The following is a 21,425-nucleotide window of genomic DNA, read 5'->3' on the forward strand; positions in this document are numbered from 1 at the left end:
TCAACCAATCTGAACTAGACTTTCCAAACTGTAATTTTCTACCGGGGGGGGGGGGGGGGGGGGGGAGAGAAACATGAAAATAATAGTTTTGGGATATTTTAGGAAAATGTCTTCCTTTAAGCAAGAAGCTAAGAGATTAGATTTAATTAATTCTCTGAAAAGAATTAGATGTAGTTCATGTCTTCTAGCCACAAGAATAAAAGCAGTAAAACCACAAATTAGCACAACAAACAGACCCACCTTTCTCCATTTTATGGAGACAGCATTCCAATGAGGAATGCCCGTACTAAATGTACAGAAATCATCATTGCACAGTCACCCATTTTATACCTTTGGCATATAGAATATGGCATTTTACACAGCAATGTTCTTCAGTACTCCGAAGAACATTTTTAAGGCACCAATATGTTGCTGATGTAAGTTACACTTTAAAGAAGACTAAATACCATTTTGCCTTTAAATTGTGGCCACTGTTAATAAAGAAAAACAACACGTTAGCTTAAATGAAACACTCTAACACAATGTATAACAGTCTGATATGATGCTGTAAATCCTTCCTGGTCTTCATCAAGGCAAAGCTCACGGCATGCGTTTCAAATGTAACCTTGCCTGTCGTTGATGTGGTCACTGTACCAGGCTCGAAACTGGTCACAGTGAGTGTGCGGGCATGAGAATGTGAACAGTGCTCCACTGTCTTGTAACAACAAGAGTGACTGCATGTGTTGAGGGACATTGTGTGTTGTGTGTGTGAATGTGAGCGTGTGTATATGCTCACACCACCCTTGCTTAATTTACATAGATGCAATCGCACCTAGGCTATGCCACGCATTTTTACACAGGTAGGGAAAACGAAAAAAAGCGTACAGTACTCCATTCTGCGTTATGAAAATGATAAAGAACATAACACATTCTAAATCTGCAATCCAACGGTGGATTTACGCCCTGCATATTACTTCCCGTTTATTATCAGATGCTGGAGCATGTGATGCGTACAGTCAGCCAGCCGAGGCAGTCAGTGGTTCAGACCAAGTGGTTTGGCCTAGTGGGGAGTCGTGGGGCAGACAATGGCCGCACTGTGTGGCTGAAGTGCCTTTGGTGTCAATGACTCTGCCAGCAACTGAGACTGGCAGATCCAAAATGGCGGAGCGCAGAGAGTCCCGCTGGTGCTTGTCATGATTTAAACAGGACAGTTTTGATCCTTTTTGGATGCAGATTTTCTTTGGTGGGGGGTCATATCAGAGCTGGGAGGTTTTAAAAGTGGAGAAAAGCAGTGCTGTGCTGCGCCGCTTAATCTGCTGGCACTTTATTTATTTTAAAGAGACGGACGGGGAAAGGGGAAGGAGAGAAAGCATGTGGGAGAAGTTCAAAAGGGTGATGGGGGGGGGATGAGGAGGGCTCTCTCTCTCTCATTTTGTCTTCTTCCTCTTCAAAGTCCAGTTTGGCTCGCCCAGAGGTGGAACTGAGATGTTTAAAAACTTCAAAAAAAAAAAAAATCTGAGGTCCAGTTTCTGGTTGAAGCGACAGAAAGAGAAGAAAATATTAATAGTGACACATGCAGAAATCCCCAGAATAAAGAATGACTAAAATAAATGCGATCAGCGTGGGAATGCAGCGACATGAGCAGCGCATGTAAAGTGGCAGAGTGCAGAAAAAAAAGAAACGTGTGATAAACAGAGTAAACTTACGCTTATTGAGATGACAGTCACACAGCTGTAGAGGGAGACTGGCTCTGAGGAGGAAGAAACAGTCGCATTTTTACATTCGGCGCTTAAGTGTGCGTACACACCAAAAATGTGCGTGCACCCGTGCGCAAGCGGCAAATCCTCCCTCTGTTGTCGAATATGTGCATATCGCTGTCTGCGTGTTTGCCCTATCTGTTTGGGCTGCGTGTGTCCGTCTGTCTGTCAATCTGTTCCCAGCGCTGTCTGTTTGCTAATCTGTCATATTCTGTTTGCTAGATAAGGAGATTGTGAGAATGTGTGTGTGTTTGTGTGTGTGCACACTGAGCAAATTCATTTAAACTCTACCATGGCGATGGCAGGCAGGTATTGCTGTTTGCTTACAGCCAGATTCATGCAGTGTTTTCACTTTACAAACATACAGAAATGCTTTGACTGGTTTAAAGGATGCCTTTTTAACACAGATCAGCTCAGTGTGAATGAATGACTTTCTTCACCATATCACCACTATGTTACATACAAATGATTCAAAGTACATAGTGCTGTGCAAAAGTCTTGAACCATGAAATAAGTGCGATGATTTACTGAAACGTGTAATCGTGCATGGAAATGCAGCATGTAAGGGTTTATGGAATCTAATGAGCTTGAAAGCCAAAATTTGGTACGACCACCTTTAGTCTTTAGCACAGTCTGAGCACTCTTAGGCAGCTTTCTTGTCGTTTCTTTAGGAATAGTTTCAGGAATAGTTCTGCAGACATTCAAAGGTTTTATTCAGATGTTGGCTGTGTTTCGTTTCATTCTCGGTCAGTCTTTAATCCCACACTGCTTCTGTAATGTTGAGGTCTGGGCTCTGTCATGGCTGGTAGAAAAATACACAGTGATGCACTATCGAGGTATTGGAAGTGTGTTTGGGATCACTGTCATGCTGAAAAGTGAAGCTGTTGCCAGTCAGATGTTGTTCAGATGACATTGCATGGCAGATCAAAATCTGATGGAATTATAAACACAGGAAAGTACCATCTATTTTGTCACCACTCGCTGGAATGTGGCCTCAAGCCACGATCGAGCGTCCCCCTCATACATTTACACAAGAACTGGACTGGAAATCAGTCCAGTTCTTGTGTAATTTGACATTTCTGTGAGGCTTCATTGAGCCCATCTCTCAGGTGCTGTGTCAGGTCTTTAGTGCACATGACTCTCAAATAACTTTACTATTCATCTATTATAGATAGTTTATAGGTCTTTTTGTCTTTCATCCTCGACTTGTCCAGTTACTTCAAATTTCTAAGCACATGCTGCACAAAAACAAGCTGAGATATGTCAGGGTTTCAGCTAATAGCTCTGTGGGAATCACCTTGTTGGTGCAAAGATTCTATATCCCTGGCATTTTTCATAGATTCGACTAAATTGGAATTTTTGTTTGTAACAGGCCACCAGTAAAAGGTCCCAAAAGATTTAAAATTGGCTCATTGCTTATTTATCTGTTATGTGTAGACACAAAACTGATCAGGTGCCTTTTTTTTTTTTTTTAAACGCTCGAATAAGTTATAGGTCAGTGTCCGGCTTCAAGATCACTTTAAAAGTTACAAGATAAGCGAGAAAATGGGAAGTAAAGTAAAGAGATGAAAGGTGGCTTAAGATTGTTGCAAAATCAATGTTTGTAGACTAATGTTTTAAAGCACTTAGAAAACATAAAAAAAAAAACAAAAGCAGGTGTCACAAGCAAAGAGTAGTTTAGTGACCTGTCAATCACAAGAAGCCATACTCTGGTTTATCATCTTATAATCTAGAACTAATTTAGATAGTGAACATCATGGTTTATTAAATAAGACGGGAAACTAGCCATTCAGGCCACAAACCCATCAGAATAATGTTGACATAAGGTCATAAAACAAATGACAAGATGGGTCATTTTCTCATGTTCTTCCACAGTCAGAGTTATTTCAGCTACCAGGAGTCGTCCGTGCTTACCATTAGAAAGAAGGCAAATCTGCTGGCTATGTTCATCTTTTAAATACAGTCTCTTCTTCTATAGTGTCCTTTAAACACACCTCTGTGCTCTTCGCTAAATAATTTAAAAAAATGCTTAGAAATAAAAATGTTTGCTCTGGAGTAATTTGTATGTCTTCAGCCGGCAGTAGCCCACAGATTAAAGGAAATAAGGCAAAGAGAAACAGAACTCTGTGGGCGTTCATGGCTAACATCTTGATACTAATGACAAAGTCATGTTTGTAGGAGTTTAGAAGGGTTGCCTACAACCATATTTAGCTCTGCAAACTAAAGCCTGGGCTTTTAAAAAGGGACTTTTTCAGCAAAGCTCCCCTTCCTAAAAGGTTCTAGAAAACCTAAGAAGATCAAAAAAGACGCTTTCGTTTCCAGCGAGCAGAAAAGCACATTTCTCACTTCAAGTCTATATTAAAACACTGGTGAAGTGTTGAGTAATTACAGGATATAAAAATAGCTTTTATTCACCTCGGCGATCACATGTTATCTTTTGGGCTTGTTACACGTGTATACTTTTTTTTTAGCCCACCTGTGAGCAGCTTGTTGATCCAGAGCTTTTCCTGGGGTCCCTCCCAGACGCTGGAGATCCCCCCTCCTTCTGACTCCCGACAGAAGAAGTGTCTGAACAGCTACTGTGGACTGAAGGGGACAGGCAGAGAGAGTGGGGCTGTGTGACAGAGGTCTGTGCCAGACGCAGTTAAAACAATCACATTTTGCCGGTGGAGGCACAAATAATAACGCCTTCCTGCGTTTTGAGTAAAATGCACATGCATGGAACAGCTGCGTTTTTAACCTTGTGCACGTTCGCGGTTTAACGGCGCTCGTGTTATAACGCTTTCCTGAAAGGAAAAAAGAGATGGAGCGCACGAACGCCAGAAACAAAGAGAGAGGAGTCAGAGTGAGATGGCATTTTTCCCATCCTGTTCAATGAATTTCTAACGCTGTGTTCTGTCCCACAGGACAATTCATGCATTGAAATTCTGAACTGCTGCACTCAATGAGACACCTGGTGAGCAGTATGTGCATTACACTGGGCCATGAATGAGAAATCACTTTGGCTCTGAGACAACAACGGCTGATGGAGGCTGAATGATGGCCCTGGAATCTAAAGGACTGTACTTTAGATTAGGTACTGTGATTTTATTTATTTTTTATTGTTTTATGGAACTATGTGCCTACACCCTTTTTGAAAAATGCAGTTTGACATGTGATACAATTACTAGTATCAGATTGCGTTGTTCATTCAGCAGCATGCTGTGAACCTGTTACTAACCACCCCATATGTATCCATTGTCTCTAAGGCTTTGTCCTCCATGCACTCGGGAGTCTCTAAATTTCTCTTACTGCTTAAACACTGAACAGCTTTTTTAAAGACCGATTAAAATCCACTGGAGTTCTTCCTCTGCTTGTGTTCTACCTCTCCGGCAAGTTTTCTGAAATTAAACCAGGTAACTTTTACACAGTCTTGCAGACCAATAAACACTCAATGTGGAGAGAGTTCATATTGGCCCTACAAGCAGGAAGATGGCACGCTGTCATAAAGGGATGGACATGGACAGCGACAATACTCAGGTGGGCTGTGGAGTATTAATGATGCTCAGTTGGTACCAAGAGGCTCAAAGTGTGGCGACAAATCATGCTCCACAGCGTTGAACCGTTGACATGCTTTCATGTTGTTTAAGCCAAACTCTGACCCTACCATCTGAATACAGAAACGGAGACTCGGACAGCAGGCAACATTTTTATAGTCTTCTGTTGTGCAGACAGGAGTGGCACCTGGTGTGGTCTTCTACTGTTGTAGCCCATCTGCTTCAAGGTTTGATGTGTTTTGCATTCACAGATGCTCTTCTGCCTCTATTGTAATGAGTGTTTGTTTGTTTTTTGAGTTACTGCTGCCTTCCTATCAGCTCAAAGGAGTCTGGCCATTCTTCTCTGACCTTTGACATCAACAAAGAACTTTCACCCAGAGAACTGCTGCTCAATGTATATTCTCTCTTTTTTGGACCATTTTCTGTGAACCCTAGAGATGACTGTGTGGGAAAATCAGCAGTTTCTAAAACACTCAGAGCAGCCTGTGCGGCACCAACAACCATGCTATGTTCACAGTCACCTTTCTTTCTCATTCTCATGCTCATTTTGACCTTCAGCAGGTTGTCTTGACCACGTCTACTCGCCTAAATTGAGCTGCTACCATCTGATCAGCCGATTAGATATTTATGTGTAACTAAACAGTGTAGTACTTAATGAAATGTTCAGTGAGTATATATGATAATATCACAGTATTGCTGAAAACTGGATGTATTATTGTAGTGCTGATTAATTCGCAGGTAGTTTTAACTTGTTCTCAAAGTGGGATAGGATTACAAGGGGGCTCCTTTGGAAATAGTTCTTCCCTGTAAAGGATCCCTTCAATTAACAAAACAAAATGCAGTTGTAGAAAAAGTACAATGACAAAATGTTTTTTATTAAATTCTTTACTTTTTAACACTCTAAGTGGAACTTTTACCTGAAGGAAAAACTGAATCTGGGACTTATATTATTATTTATAACTTGTTGTTTTGTTACTAGGCCTCAGCCGCACAATGACTTGAAATCCAGATCATTAAAGGATAATGTTGGAATTTTGCCCAGCTCAGTTAGTGATCAGGACAAATTGGCTACATGAACCTAGCCTAGCAGTTTCAATAACGCACCCATGCGAGCGCCAGGCTGCACATTTTGTTTATGGAAGTGAGACAGTTTGTGTCACTGCTTTGAAAACAGTTTAAGGCAGACACACAGTAGCGAGGGCTGTGATGGGATTTGATCATGGCACAAGTAAAACGTGTTTCCACAGTTGAGCTTTTTGACTGCGCCGTATATTCTCCGCAGGCATGTCACAGCTCTTCAAAATTTCTCAGTGTGAGACAAATATCAAAAATTCATAGAGAAGCCCAGGGGTGCACGATTGGAAAGAAAAAAGAAAAAAAGAAAAAGAAAGAAAGAAAATAAGAACAAAATAAAACGTGTACCATATTATTACCTTGTCACATGGGGAGATACACCCAGGACCCGTTTTCTTTCCTATCTGTAATCTCAGGGCCACATCACTTGCAGCTCGGAGAGCAAATTCGAACAATCCAGTAATCCAATCTGGTCACATAAAACTGGGCGAATTCCCGAGGACACAGGTTGTACTGAAAAATGGTTTCAGCTTCCTTTATCTGCGAGCCGAGATGTGGAACAGCGCGCCTCAAACTAAGGAGTGCACCTAACTCAAACATAACGTCCTCCGCCAGATCACATGCTCACTTTTTAACGCTCGAGATAAGCTTAGTTTCCACAACAACGATTTAACACAGCCGGGAAATCAAAACATGAGATCATATTACATTATCATTCCCAATTCTACATGCACCTTTTTTTGTTAAGTCCAAGGCGCCTCAACATCTACAGGTTTGTTCCTTTTTAAACTTACTTCTGTCGCTGAGACTGTAGATGGAGTCCAACTCTGAGCCTGGAGTTCCTGTTGCATCCAACAGAAGCCTACTGGAAACTCCCATGCACAGTGACTCCTTCAAACACAACTCTGTGAGAGCAAAGGCACAAAAATAACTTCATGTTTACCTCATATATTGCAAGCTCGTAGAATATTACCAGTTTTATTTTATTATTAGCTCAGAATATTGTGTTTGTTAGAACAATGCCATCTGAACAGAAGGTAACCACGCCTAAAAACGTGCCGAGCAACTTATTCAGCGTGATACTGCAATCTAAGCCGATGGCAGGAAGCAATGCTGAGGCGCAAGGCTTCATGGATAAAGGAAGGTAGAACGCTTTCATTCACGGCCAACACTTCCTTGTTTTTTGGAAAAATCAAAACAACAAACTGGGCCAGAGGGGATATTTTTACATGATTTCTACTTAAACATCCGCCACCAGATAGCTTATACACATAACAAAGGTGATGACTCAGTCTGAAGGACTTTAACCAAGTGTCCAGAAAATGAAAGGAGATTGGAACAGTGTTATAGTCTGCTTATGATCTGACAACTTGGCACAATGTCCTGTTTAAGGATCCAAATCAATACAGGAGACCTAGAGATCAACAGTGCCGTTTGTCTTCAGAGCAGCAAACTATGTTTGAAGTTGGACAAAGATAACCAGAGTAAATGAAAAATGCAAGTTTTAATAATGATTTCGTTGATTAAGGAGAAAAAAGTTATCCAAACCTGTACGGCTATAAGTAAGTGCCCTCTAAACCTAATAACTGGTTGCTCCACCCTTGGTATCAAGAACTGCATTCAAGTCTTGGTGAACTGGCAGCGAGACTTTCACATCACTGTGGAGGAGCTTTGGCACCTCTTCTTTGCAGGATTGTTGTAATACAGATACATTGGAGGACTTTTGAGCATTAACGGGCAGTTTGAGATGCTTTGACATGACCTTAATCACTCCAAAAAAATTACTTGAGCTTAGATGGTCACACGTTCTTGTTCAGGATTTTCTGGTAGAGAGCAGAATTCATGGTTCCATCAGTTACAACAAGTCGTCCTGAAGCAGCAAAGCAGCCCCGACCATCACACTACCACCACCATGTCTGAGTGCTGGTATGATGGGATTTTTAGGAATTGCTGTGTTAGTTTTTTGCAAATGTAACGGGACTCAAGCCTTGAAAAAGTTCAAATTCTGTCTCATCAGAATATTTTCCCAACAGTTTTGGGAATCATCAAAATGTTTTCTGTGTTCTTCTTGGTCTGCTGTGGTTTTCTCCTTGAACTCTCCCATGGACGCCATTTTCATCCAGTCTCTTTCTTATTGTCGAATCAAGAACTCTGACCTTATCTGAGGCAAGTGAAGCCTGTAGTTCTTTAATGTTCTTCTGGGGTTGTTTGTGACCTCCTGGATGAGTTTTTGATGTGATGTTGGAGTTACTTTGCTATACCATTTGTGAATAATGGCTCATATCGTGGTTCATAGAGTTCCAAAACCTTAAAAATGCTTTGTACCAGTTTCCAGATGGACATAATCAATGACTTTGTTTATCAGCCGTATCTTTTCGATCAGGACATGACGTGTTGCTTTTTGAGACCTTTTAGCCTGCTTCACTTCTATTGAAGTCATTTCTCGATTCATCAGGCCTGGCTGTGGTTTTTGAAACTGAACTCAGCTTTCTAAGAAATGTGATTAGATACAGTTAATTCAAGACTTAACAAAGGAGGGCAATTATTTTTGCACAACAGGGCCAAGATGGATTTTGACAGCTTTTGCCTCCCTTAAGAAATAAAATCATCATTCAAAAAATACATATTACATCTACTCAGCTTATCTTTGTTGATTATTAAAAACTGTTTGATGATCTGAAACGGTGCAAAACAGCAAACAAAAAAAATGAAAATTAAGAAAAAGGAAAATGTTTTCAGTTTTTGTAACAGCACTGTTAAAATATACATTGCTCCTAAGCTGCTGAAGGAATACTGAGCTGTTGCTTATCGAGTTAAAGGTCTTTACCTGTATTGTTGATGGCATGTGTCCACAGCAGATGGGCTATGTCGTGAGTCCAGGCCTCTCGGTCTTCCCTGTCGCGCGCTTGCAGGGTGATGCAGTCTCTGGTCCTCGGGGCCTGTCGGACCCACACCTCGAACTTCACTCCCTCCTCGCCGACGCTCTGAGTCAGGCCCATCTCATTCGTCTGCATGGAGAAGTGTTAAAATCACACACAAACTCTATGACAGGAAGTCTGCTTCTGACACAATCCCACTGCTGGAAATGCTTCATGTGGTTTAGGTGAGGGGAAAGGCAGGACACATGACTGGGAATTCACCAGAGATTTGCCTGCTCTATTTTCACACGAGCACATCTGGACGTCACATTGCCTTTGTGCAAGGAATACGAGAGGTAAAAGGTTTCATGCCCCATCGGTATGCACTGGTCATCTGTGCTTGCACATCTCTATCAGGTGATGTTGTGATTCAAAAGAAAAATACAGAGTTAAAAAGAGTTTATAGAGGAAAGAGGGGGGGAGATAAAGCAGCGCCCAAAAAAACTTTAGAAACCTCAAATTTAGTTTGCTTTCAACAGAATCTAGACAGAAAGCAGATTTTACAGATAAGACAAAGTGCTGGAGATGGTGTGAAGGAGAAGTGTGTGTGTGTGTGTGTGTGTGTGAGAGAGCTGTTCACCTTGATGCTGTGTTTGTAACTGTAGGCGGTGCGTCCCGGGCTGGGATTCTTGTGTTTAGTGAAGATTACGACGTGTTGATAAAGGAAAACGTTCCTCACGCCCGCCCGCTTCCTCCGAGTTCCCCCGCTCACCGTCAGCTCACCCTGCCGCACCAGCTCGCCGCGCTCCGTCACAGGGATCTGAAAACACACACAAACACACACACGTTAGGACACACTTATATTGGCCTTAGGCCCAGGACCAACCCTCAGCAAAAGATACCATCTTCATTTCAATCTTAAGAGGAAATTCAGGCCTGAGCTTTAAAATCCTGTCTCTTTGCCAGGTTCCAATCTTGATTGAATTGGTTCATTAATTATCTTGAAAACAGAAATAAAAATAAATAAGCATCATTATATCTGAGAATCCATAAAACGCTAACAAAGCGAAATATTCTCACTTTTACAGATTCAATTTTTTCCCCCACTCGCTCAGAGGAGAAAAACTCTGTTGATTCTGCTCATCTGTAGAACAAAAACTAGGAGTTAAAAATTAAACGGTCGTCGTATTATAAAGTCTCAAATCCTCCCTCCTGCACCTACTCTAATTTTCTGTTTGGAGTTGCGAGACACTTTGACTACAAAGACTGAAAAGCTTTATTCTCTATTCAACTGCGAAGGACAAAGGAGCATTATTATTACAGTGCCTTGCATGGTGACATATTCTTCACATGGATGCTTCGTTCTGCTGGATCTTTGCTCTAATTGGCCAGCTGAATCACATCTTTTGTAATAATAAAAAAAAAAGAAAAAAAAAGTGACTTTTTTGTTCATGTCAATTACAGGGTTGCGACTTTGAGATGCTGTTGGAAGTCAAAGGCACACAGACACTCATAATAGGCGAAAAAGAAATTACATAATTGTCAATGCTAGATATGCAAAAGCACAAAAGAGCAACAAACAAGGCAAATGCAAACGAAACAAAAGCGTGCGGACAATGAATTTAAAAAGGTCTGGAATTTTACAAGCGGCCACTGACATACAGTAGATTCTTATTTTTAAACCTCTAGAAATGAGTGGGTCATGATATAAGTGATGCTTCACACACTTTATGAACACCCACATCTACACCCACCCAAACACACACACAGCTGTACTTAAAATCATTTTTACTTGGAGAGGTGTTGCAGCGCAATTTTGAAGTAGCTCAGCGCAAGTGTTTGTGCTGCTGTAATCTTTCCCCTCGTTCAGAATGCAGAGAGATGAGAGGTGTGTGTGTGTGTGTCAAACATTTGTCACGACTACCACTGAATATTACAGCTGTGTCAGAGTACAGTGGTGTAGGGCGCAGGGATGTTAGTGTTTTTGGACTTTTGATAAGTCTTTCGGTTTTTGTTTATTCCCAGTGGGAGAACACAGTCTTTCCTCCCACTTGCCACGTCCTTGTTGCAGCTCTCAGGACTAGGAAATAAGAAAGATTCAGCTTCATAATTCAGGTTAAACTCAGTCTGGATTGAGATCAGATGATGACAACTGATCTCAGTGGAAAACCACATCAGCTGATAAGCTTCTAGGTTTACTAGACCCCGACTCACAAAGGATTTTTAAGACAGATAATGTTGCCAATATCCGATGACTCAAAAATCTGATATTCTGATACATCGGCTAATATTTTTTTCTTTCATATTTCTAAACTTAAACAGATTTCCCTGACATGTGTTATTTGTAGCTCAATATTTAATATTAAAACTCTGTTTTTAGTTCTCCAAACTTGTTGCCAACAGGAAACATGCAGAGTGCCCCCTGGTGGACACACTATGAAACATCAGCCCTCAGAAAAAGATTGAGTGTTTTTCCCGTCTCTTTCTTACTTTTTTAAAAATTTGAAATCTTATTTGTCTTTATAATGCCGATACTGATACATTTAAAAATAGCTACCATCGCACTGAAGAAAAACGTCCGACTCTGCTCACATCAGCAGCTTGTTGTGTTTTTGGTGTTTCAAACATGTGCTCCTAACGGGAAAGTTGCACAGTGCCATCTAGTGGACAAACTATGCAAAATCAATACTCCTAAAAGCATGTACCCTCTATATTGGTAAATGGCTAATATAAAAAAAAAAAAGATCAGGCAAAAAAAAAAAAAAAACACAAAAAACAATGAGGCGGTTCTGCTCGAATCAGCTACTTGTTTCTTTTTTGGTATTCCCAAAAGCTCCAGATCGGCTTCTGGGTGGAGCAGATGGCTGCCCCTCTCTGATCCTGCTTCTGCCAGAGGTTTCTTCCTGAGAAAAAGGAGTTTTTCCTTCTTACTGTTGCCAAGTGCTTGTTCTTTACCTTAGAACATCTTCTGGCAACTGTTATATAAATAAAATTGAATTGAACAAATGGAAAAACTGCAACACAAACACTCATAACACATTTGTAGGCTCTTTCTCCGATTTCTTCTTCACTTTTTAAAATGTCATTTATCAACCATTGCAGACCAATATCAATGTATTAGCAAATAAATATCATCGGCTTGAAGGAAAAAGTGGTCAGGCCCCTAACACTGACAAATCTCATACATAATGCAATGTTTGACTTGCTTTAGCCTGCCTGGAGTTGCAGCTGCCTCTGCAAGCTGCAGCCCACCTCTACCCCAATTCCTCCTCCTCATGCTGTGTTTGACTTCATCAGTGTCATGTCTGTTGTTACTGATGCCTGCTCCGCTCTGTACCAGATATGCTGCTGCTGCTCCCACACCTTATGATCTCTGCATATCCAGATGGAAGATCTCCATTTAGCCAAAGTAATGCTGACGGATTCAGTCATAGTATGCGAGTTTAGATGCTCACACATTCACGCACATTGTCCTGATTCTTTCTATAAATAGACGCCGCAGACTGTAGTTCACAATAAATGGGCTTTTCCTTTTATGAGCAACACCTCTTAACATCTTGTAGTAGTAAGAAAATGCAAATGAGCTTCTATTTATGTGCCTCCATGAATTCTTTAATGTGTTCTTCTTGAAACATGGCTAATGTAAGCCGTGTTTCTAGTGTTTGTGTGGAAAATAAACACCAATACATTTATTTGATTTATTTGGGGGTAAAAGAGAAATAAGTCACTTCCACTGGCCTGACCTCAACAAGATTTTAGTTTCTTTCTCTCTAAGAAAAGAAAGTGGGACTTGACAGTTGCAGAGACATAAACTGGGACAAGCATTCTCACCGGGCATCCGACGATGAGGTCACTGGCCCTGAGGTCCTCGCCGTGCCGCTGGGCGTGTCTCAGGATGGAGAGGGCGGAGTCTGAGGCGGGGTTTATGCCTCCCAGCTCCTCCAGCGCCTCGCAGTACTGCTCCAGCCTCTGAATGGGAGCCTGCAGACAGTGAGGGAAGGCCAGAGGGGAGACGGGGGAGGCTTGGGGAAGTTTTGACTGAAACAGGGGAGGGAAGGACAAATAAAAAGGTAACGTTAGCAAGTCTGCTGGTGTTCCCCCATCATGTTCAGCTGGGCTGTGTTCACTGTATTTTATTACACACTTCACTATAAGTTGTGTTCACCTTAAAACACAGTCAGAAGCTTCGCCCATGGATGTCACATGTCCTACCTTGTGCCCTCTGCCGGGACCCCCACCTCCTCCAACCAGAGCATTTTCGGAACTCATCTAAAGCAACCGATTCCTGTTATGTCCTATATCTTAGAAAGGGCAGCTTCAGACAATGTCCTGACCTAAATGGCCCGAAAGGTGTCTGCGTTTTTTTACTTTGACTTTACTTAGTGGAAAATCAGTGACATTTTTTTGTTTTCTGACACTGAACAAGTTTTCTTTTTTAGAACATGTGAATTTTCCCACCCAAAAATAAGGACAACAACAGTGATTTTTGGTCTTTGTCAAAACAGATGATATAAAGAGACAGTAAAAGAGGCCAGCTCGTGTCTTACACCTCTAATTCTAACAGATACGCCTATAAACCGGAACGTCAATGACACAGCAGCTCATCCGGCTTGTGGCCCATCACACTTCACAAGATTCACCTGAGAAAAAAAATCGTCAAAGGTGACATTGAGCTCAAGCACATTTTCGGCGAAGACCCATTAGGTGATCGTTGTGTCCACTGTGTGATTAAATTGTGAGCGATGCTGCAGGATGAGCGGCAATTCTTGTGAACCGTGGATGTAAGCACACTTTTAGCTCATCGCCCTTCAGCCCAATAAGCTTAATAATATATAAATCACATGCAACTAGTGAAGATTTGCCAGTTCGCTGGTCTAGAGATGGCAATTGATATGATTTTAGTGATCTCTCTATGATTATTAAACATCCAGTTCTTTATTGATTTCCTCATTGATTCCTAATTCTGATTTTTGGTTGAAAAAAAATAAAAGCTTACACAAGTTTTCAGCACTGCAACTATTTTATCATCTCCAAGTCTAAACAGCGCATAGAAAAGTATTTGATAACCTTTTCTCTAACAGGCAGCTGACAGAAAAACATAATAAATCTGAGCTGCTGAGCTTGGAGGCATGAGGCTCTGATGGATTGGACAAGTTGTAACCAGTTCTCAGCAGGAATCACTTTTTGATTTGGATCCCTTATAAAGACACGCGCCCTCGCATCTCGCTGCTTTAAAGAAAACGCTCAGGGTCTAAATAAAAAAGTGTATGGGCTCTCCTTTGGTCCACGCTCAGCCTGCCCACCACATGCCATGAAGTCTTTGCTAGCATCAGCTCTCAAACATGCTACATCAGGCTGAGCCGCTCCTCTGAGATAGTTACAGTCGCAGTTAACACAACTCTCTGTGGATGATTGTGACATCATTTGGCATGTTTTGGCAAACGGTTCTTTTTTTTTTTAGACACGTGTAATCAAGGTAACTATGGCTTTGCTCAGCAAGTATGAAAGTTCCAACTCGTAGCTGCTGCTTTAATGTTTCTTCCATTTTCTTTTCATCCGCTGATCCCAGTAACCCTGAAGAAGCAGCTACGCAGCAGTAACAATCATCAGCACCATCATCATTCAAAATGAACACCAGTTTAATGTCCCCTGCCATCATGATAGCCATATCCCTGTTATCAAGCTGCTTTACAGCTGCTGCTGCTGCTCAGTGTGGCCTGAGCACGTGCTGCCTCCTGGTGGCGACTCGTTAGAAATGCTGGGTTTGAGCGTCGCCTCAGAGGTTTTGAGCTCTTTGATCTGTCTGTATATAGCCCTCATAATAATCTCACGATGCTGTCGATGTATTAGTTTTTGTTAATTGTAGCTCGGGAGCTCCAATGACTTTCTCTGTAATCCGCCTTTAATTGGCTTTTCTAGTGTGCATTAAACTTGTAATTAACTTTACTGTATACAGCTCGTTCATAATTGCCGCCACCAACAAATAAAGCAGCTTTAATTGGCTTGAGCCTGTGATGTGTTCAAAAAAACAAACAAAAAAAAAAGACTCATAGCAACGCTCTTACATTGTGTAACCAGTTTTCTAAAAAAAAAAAATAACCAAAAAAAAAAAAAAAAAAAAAAGGGTTTATTGTTAAGAGACACTTTTATCGCTTTGAAATCATGTTTACTGAGATGAACTGGTTGAATAAGAGTTAAGACCGCAACTCTCTCAGTAAAATCTCTGCAGGAACAAGACTGGTTTTTACTTCTTTTTTTAAGAGGCACGATGAATCCTACCTTGAAAAAGTCGGCTGCTTGTGTGACCAGTGGAGAATCCAGGTCTGGTTTGGTCCTGATGTACTGGGAATACTGCAGAAACTGGTCCCGCTGTGTGGTGACAGGCGAGAAAATTGTTTTTAATTGATTTTAATCAGATTAATTACACAGAGAGGGATTTAATGGATATTTTTAAGCAAATTATGCTGACTTCTAACTAATCTGTGACACTTTCTATATGCAAACATATAAAACAACCCCTCAGAGGTTTATGTAAAACTGAAGAGCAGTGCATGCAGTCATACAGCTTCACTTGGCATTTTGCAACTTACAAATTTACTGAAGCAGTCCTGTTGCAACAGGCTTTGCACAAGAGCGCCCTCCATGGCTGGGAGTAGGTCCTGCGAGTGAAAGGTGGTGAGGCTGGCCCAGTTGGGAAACAGCGAGTCTGCCTTCCCCCTGATGGAAGCTGGGGTGTCTGAGAGCTCCAGTAAGGGCAGGTACGTCTCTTCTACCCCCTTTAGCACAGTCACGTACTGCCTCTCTGAACTTAGCATCCTACACCAGAGCAGGTACAGCTTACTGCGGTGGAGATGGCAAAGGGTGGGGAGGGGAGGAAAGAAACAGTGCATGAATACACTTAAAGGAGAAACAAACATGGAAGCAAGTGGACAAGTGGGAGGTAAGGGGAAGCGAGAGCGAAGATAGCAACGGATTGAGATCAAAGACTCAGTAATGAAAAAATTATCTAAGATTGCATCCTGACTGATAAAATCAATGCGAAAGAGCCTTCAGTTGTACTTAAATTATCCCTAAAACTATGCATCGCTTTTTCTTTCATCTCAGCCTGTTCCATTCTTGCTGCGACTTATTATGTCTATCTCTGACTGATTTTCTTACGAGGAAAGTGGAGTACATGGAAAAAGGACAAAAAAAAAAAAAAAAAAAAGCAAAGAAAGCCAACACACACCTCTGTGCGGTTGAACCGGCCCTATCCGTCCCCGTCTCCCTGTCTGTCCTCCCCAGCAGTACATGCTGGCGCGGTGACCCCGTGTGATCCACCACCTCCTTGCTGCTGACCTCCACTCCTCGGATCAACACTCCTCCGCCACTACTACCACCACCACCACCGCTCCATCCTGGAATAGCTGCAGCCATGCTAGTAGTAATGACTGGGTCGGCCAAAGCCCGTCGTCCCAGCCAGGACATGGGGGAGTTACGGCTCGCCCCAGCCACCGGCGACTCAGCGGGTTTGGGGGTGGCTGTACCTCGACGGGGGGCCAGGAGAGCCTGGAGGTCAAAGCTTGGGTGACGCTTCCGAGGTGGCTTGAAGGGAAGTGGAGCCTCTGTGGGCTGTAAGGGAATTGAACTGGTCATTGGTGTGACTGTGACACACTTCAGTTACAACAGTACAGTCCTGTAACACACCTCAGATCATAGAACAGAAAACATTACCATAAAATAGAAATCAAACTCACGCTCTTCTTTGTAGGATTCAGAAGGTTCGATAGAAACTTCCCTCCCCCGGCCCCACCTCCTCCCGCACCACTTCCTCCTGCCGTTCCCTCTTTCTTATTCCCTTTCTCCTCTCCTATCTTCAGTGTGGAGCAGGTCTGCGGTCTGAACAGTGATGCCAGGGATCCCCAGGACTGCAATCCGCCTTCCCCTCCGCCAGCTCCCAGCCCCCAGGAGTCACCCTCTCCCTCGGGGCCCATCAGGTCCCAGAGGCTGCTGGCAGAGGGAGTTTTGGTTTTCCCCTGTCCCTGATTTTGCGTCCGGTCAGACTGGAGGAATCGGGGCTTGACCTGTGCTACTGTTCGCTGGTATCGCTCAACTGTCTGAGTCCAGAGATCCAGCAGTGCCCCGCCACCCAGCTCTATTGCTAAAGAGCGTGCGTCCTGGAAACGGGACGGGGGTATTGGAGGGAGGGAGGCGAGAGGGCAGGTGGAAGAAGAGGAAGAGGAGGAGGTGGAGGAGACTGCATCGCACCACTGGGTGGCCTGCACAAGAGACAGGAAAGTCAGGGAAGTCATTAGGACTTCCGCTCGGCATTAAAACACTTTGGAACCATGACTGTATGTTTATAACTTCCTGTGTGTGTGTTGCAGAGGTCTTCCTGTGCCGTACCTCGGTCAGAGTGGACAACAACCTCTGTGTGTTGTCCAGAGTGGTCCAGCAGTCAGACAGACAGTGGGACATGTCCCTGAGCTTCTCCCTGACCGGAGGGAGTCGGATCTGGACGTCGCTCAGGCCTGCCCAGTCCAGTTCACACCAGCCCTCCAAATCACTGAGCAGTGACAGAGTCTCACTGTGTAGCTCCTGAAAGATGCAGGAAAATGGGCTGTCAAGAAGTATTTACTGCAGAAGACTGACAGGACACACTTGGGAAATCATGGATGGAAAAATATTGACTGCATCTCTTGGGAATATGCTGGGAAAACTTTTCATTAGCTCGTCTCCATGAGAATGACACAAATATGCCACTGAAAGGCACAGTGGGCTTAAAGCACATCTATTCACAGTTTATCGTTTCAGTTATTGACTTCTCAAACCCTACAGTGGGTGATTCACAGTAACACATGTGTCTTAAGTACGACTAATAAGATTTCTTATCCCAGAGTTGACGTGACAGAAGGGATTTTTTTTGTGGGCGATGTTAAGATGCTTACATGTACTGTAGAAACAAAGTGAAAGCAAAAGCTCTGAGGGCGGACGCTTTAACTGTATGTGAATATTCTCCATGTTGTTATCATGATGTGTGCTTACTTACCAAAAGTCATTTACATGCAGATAAAACTGGACACTCCCTTTGTACTTGAAGAAGGTCAGTCGGACCAAAACACTGTGATGTAATAAGTGTATTAGCGGTACATGAGACGGTGTGTGGCAGTCATATTTCACCGTTTTGTGAATATCATGAATGAAATCTAAATGACCTTTAGAAGACCAATTAAATCAAAGTCTATATGAGTCACAGCTGCCAACACATAAGTACTGTCAAGAGATCAGGGCTAGACATCGCTGTAAGCATTAGAGAAAAGAGACAGCCTGTTACCAAAACCATTTTAAAGCCACAATGTTTGCAGGAACTCTGTGTTTACAACTCCTTTGATTTTACACCTGATCTCCATCCATTCTCTACTGTTTATCTTTTTCAGGGTCGCGGGTGGGCTAGAGCCTATCCCAGCTGTCTTAAGCTCTGTCCACACTAGCAAGGATAAATTTGAAAACGCTCCACGTCCACACTAACGTTTTCAGTCGTTTTCACAGAGTTGCGTGTCAAAAACGGACGAAAACGCTTACGGTCCAGTACTGCGCATGCGTGAAGCGCAAGACAATTCCACCTGCCTCATTTCTGTCTGCCGTTTCTTTACTTTCCGGCTCTCTGAAACGTCGCAGCAAAATGTCGAGGAAAAGCACCGAGTTTTTAAATGGACTAACAATGAGGTGGAGTTGTTGCTGTGAGTAACACAAAAGTACAAAGTTGCAAAAGCGAGTGAGAATTAAAGAATTTGAAGAAAAGCTATCTGAAGCGTGTACAGACTGATATTCATCTTTAATAGGGCTGTCAAAATTGAGTGCAAACAAAACAACTGCTGTATAATGCCCTCCGCTATCTTAGTTTAATTGGTCACATGACTGCATCACATGACTAAAATGTGTCATCGTTTTAGAAAGTCTCCGTTTTTGTTGTCTACACTGCCACACGAAAGAGCATTTCCAAAACGCTGCGTTTTCCTTGAGCAAAAACGGCGTCTCAGTGTGGACTGGAGGCCAACATGGAGAGAACACGGTGCTTTTTCAAATGAAAACCTATGGGCGATTTAGAGTTTCCAATTAACCTATCCACACTAACTTACTAACACTAATATAAACTTGTATTTATATGTAATTTCAAAGAATTTCATTCAGATCACACACACAGAGTCAATCCTTCTGAGTCTCAGTCATCGCCATCAGTGACTGACGCCGTTATGCAAATGAATGAATTACTCAGCCACAGCAACAGTGTTGCTACTGTAAGATGATGTGAAAGAGGGAAATTTTCTAATCTACGTTGCATAGTTGTTTTTTATTTAGCGTCAACCCTTTAACGCCTAGTGTTTTACATTTGATACACACAGTTTTGGTGAGTTTTAGAGACTTCTACAGCATCCATGTGATCTCCCCCCCCCCCCCCCCCCCCACCGAAAAATGTTATTAGTAAATTACAAAGCGGATTTTTAATCAATAAATCGCCAAAAATGCCAGATGTGGTAAATACGATGCAATTAAGACTCATATATGCAATTTCATATTTTTGTTTTTTAGCTGTCAGAAGATTCAAAAAACACTTCATCCTTTATCCCCCCCCCCCAAAAAAAAAAAAAATTGGCAATTATTTAATCAGGAATTTAAAGGGTTAAGACTGGCTCCATAACACTGAGCCCAGTGAACCTGCATATTTTAACATGACATGTGAAAATGTTTTCACACAAAAAGCACATTCATCTTTGCATTACTCACATTGGCCGTTTCTTTGAACGTCTTGAACCTCTGCTGTTTGAGCGAGAGTCTGCTGAGGGAGAGAGGAGGATCCTTGTAGTCCTCCAGCTGCGACTGAACCTGCTCAATCTCTTTATCGCACTGTGGATTAAAGGCGGAGGTTTGGGTGAGTGGAGGACATGAGGCGCTCTGTTACGCATAAGATGTGGAAAAACTGAAGATGATGAAGCAAAAAAGAAATACGCAGATTACAGAGTGTAGGTTATTTTAAAGTAAAGCAAATTTTCCTCAGATACCTTTTCCAGTTTGTCCACCAACCCCGCCAGACGCCCCAGCGCCTCCAGGTCACGACCTCTTTGGTTGGACACTCGGACAAGCCGATGGAGTGCATCGTCCACGCTGTCATAAAGTTTAGAAGTTACGGCAAGAGCAGCTCTGAGAGGAGAAGAAAGAAATTTTGGTTTTCATTTAAATTCTTCAAAATCATGCTGACAGAAATGATCTAATTATAAAACAACGTCTCATGTACAGCACAGAAAAAACCCATCTTGTATTATTGCACAGCTTAAGCCAAAACTCATTACACAGTAAGAACAGAAGAGCTACAACAGTCTTCAGATCATCTCTAAGCTGCAGTCATGCACAAACAAGCTGCATCGCTCTGTCCTTTATTTGATGTGTTTTCTTCTCCAGCTGGTTTTCATTTTATGGTTAAAAACAAACAACTCTGTTTTTGTCAGGAAGATTATTTTTAACCTAAAGCTCATCCTGACAAAATAACCCTTCAATCAAAATTTTAAAAAGCATGGGAAAGGAAAACAGAAGAAAGTTTAAAATATAGTCTTCAAGTCCTGTGCTTAATGTATATTAAAGCATCTTTTCAGAATCATAACATTGTGGGTTGTTAGGTTGTATTAAAAAATAACTCAGGAATGCATAAAATGCCCACAGTACAGCTACTGGATGTTAGAAGGAAATAGCTTTCAGTTCATTGTTGGTAAAGTGTGGCAATAGGCTCCAAGCACAACTTTGGGGTGGCACGACACTCGGGTGGAAGGTCACCAGCTACTTTGTTACATATGTGTGCTCAGCTACCCATTAAAATGATAATTTAATCAGCCAATCACATGGCAGGAACCCAACGAAGTTCAAACTTAGGAAAAAGGCTGATTTTAGTGAACATGGCATGGTTGTTAATGCCAGACGGACTGGTCTGAGAGTGTCAGAAACTAATGATATACTGGGATTTCCCCCACACAAACAGCTCTAAGATTTTATAGAGAATTAAACTCTGCAAGAAAACGTCTTGTTGATGTCAGAGGTCAGTGGAAAGTAGCCAGACTACTAATGAGCTGATAGGAAGGCGGAAGGCTTGGGTGTTTGTCCTGTCAGCAAAGAATAGGAAAATGAGGCTTCAGTTTATATGCAAATCCAATAGTTTCTGTAAGATGACAAGGCATTGAACTAACACTGCTGGC

The 21,425-nt window shown here is 42.2% G+C and overlaps 1 protein-coding gene across 2 annotated transcripts in view; it reads right to left on the minus strand.

Moving 5' to 3' along the window:
• Nucleotides 1–237: 237 nt before the first annotated feature.
• arhgef40 (Rho guanine nucleotide exchange factor (GEF) 40) overlaps nucleotides 238–21,425 on the minus strand; it is a 46,969-nt gene continuing 25,781 nt past the window's right edge. For both annotated transcript variants that reach the window (XM_026162682.1, XM_026162681.1), the window contains exons 14-27: nucleotides 20,244–20,382; nucleotides 19,969–20,088; nucleotides 17,590–17,781; nucleotides 16,941–17,462; nucleotides 16,433–16,815; nucleotides 15,795–16,044; nucleotides 15,484–15,573; nucleotides 13,036–13,242; nucleotides 9,845–10,024; nucleotides 9,174–9,354; nucleotides 7,141–7,251; nucleotides 4,213–4,322; nucleotides 1,686–1,729; nucleotides 238–1,508 (exon numbers count right to left, since the gene is read on the minus strand). In XM_026162682.1, coding sequence (XP_026018467.1) covers nucleotides 1,703–1,729; nucleotides 4,213–4,322; nucleotides 7,141–7,251; nucleotides 9,174–9,354; nucleotides 9,845–10,024; nucleotides 13,036–13,242; nucleotides 15,484–15,573; nucleotides 15,795–16,044; nucleotides 16,433–16,815; nucleotides 16,941–17,462; nucleotides 17,590–17,781; nucleotides 19,969–20,088; nucleotides 20,244–20,382 — 2,512 coding nt within the window. In that variant the 3' untranslated portion in view covers nucleotides 238–1,508; nucleotides 1,686–1,702. The remainder of the gene's footprint in view (nucleotides 1,509–1,685; nucleotides 1,730–4,212; nucleotides 4,323–7,140; nucleotides 7,252–9,173; nucleotides 9,355–9,844; nucleotides 10,025–13,035; nucleotides 13,243–15,483; nucleotides 15,574–15,794; nucleotides 16,045–16,432; nucleotides 16,816–16,940; nucleotides 17,463–17,589; nucleotides 17,782–19,968; nucleotides 20,089–20,243; nucleotides 20,383–21,425) is intronic.

Source organism: Astatotilapia calliptera, chromosome 3, assembly GCF_900246225.1.
Source record: "Astatotilapia calliptera chromosome 3, fAstCal1.2, whole genome shotgun sequence".
Lineage (NCBI taxonomy): Eukaryota > Metazoa > Chordata > Actinopteri > Cichliformes > Cichlidae > Astatotilapia > Astatotilapia calliptera.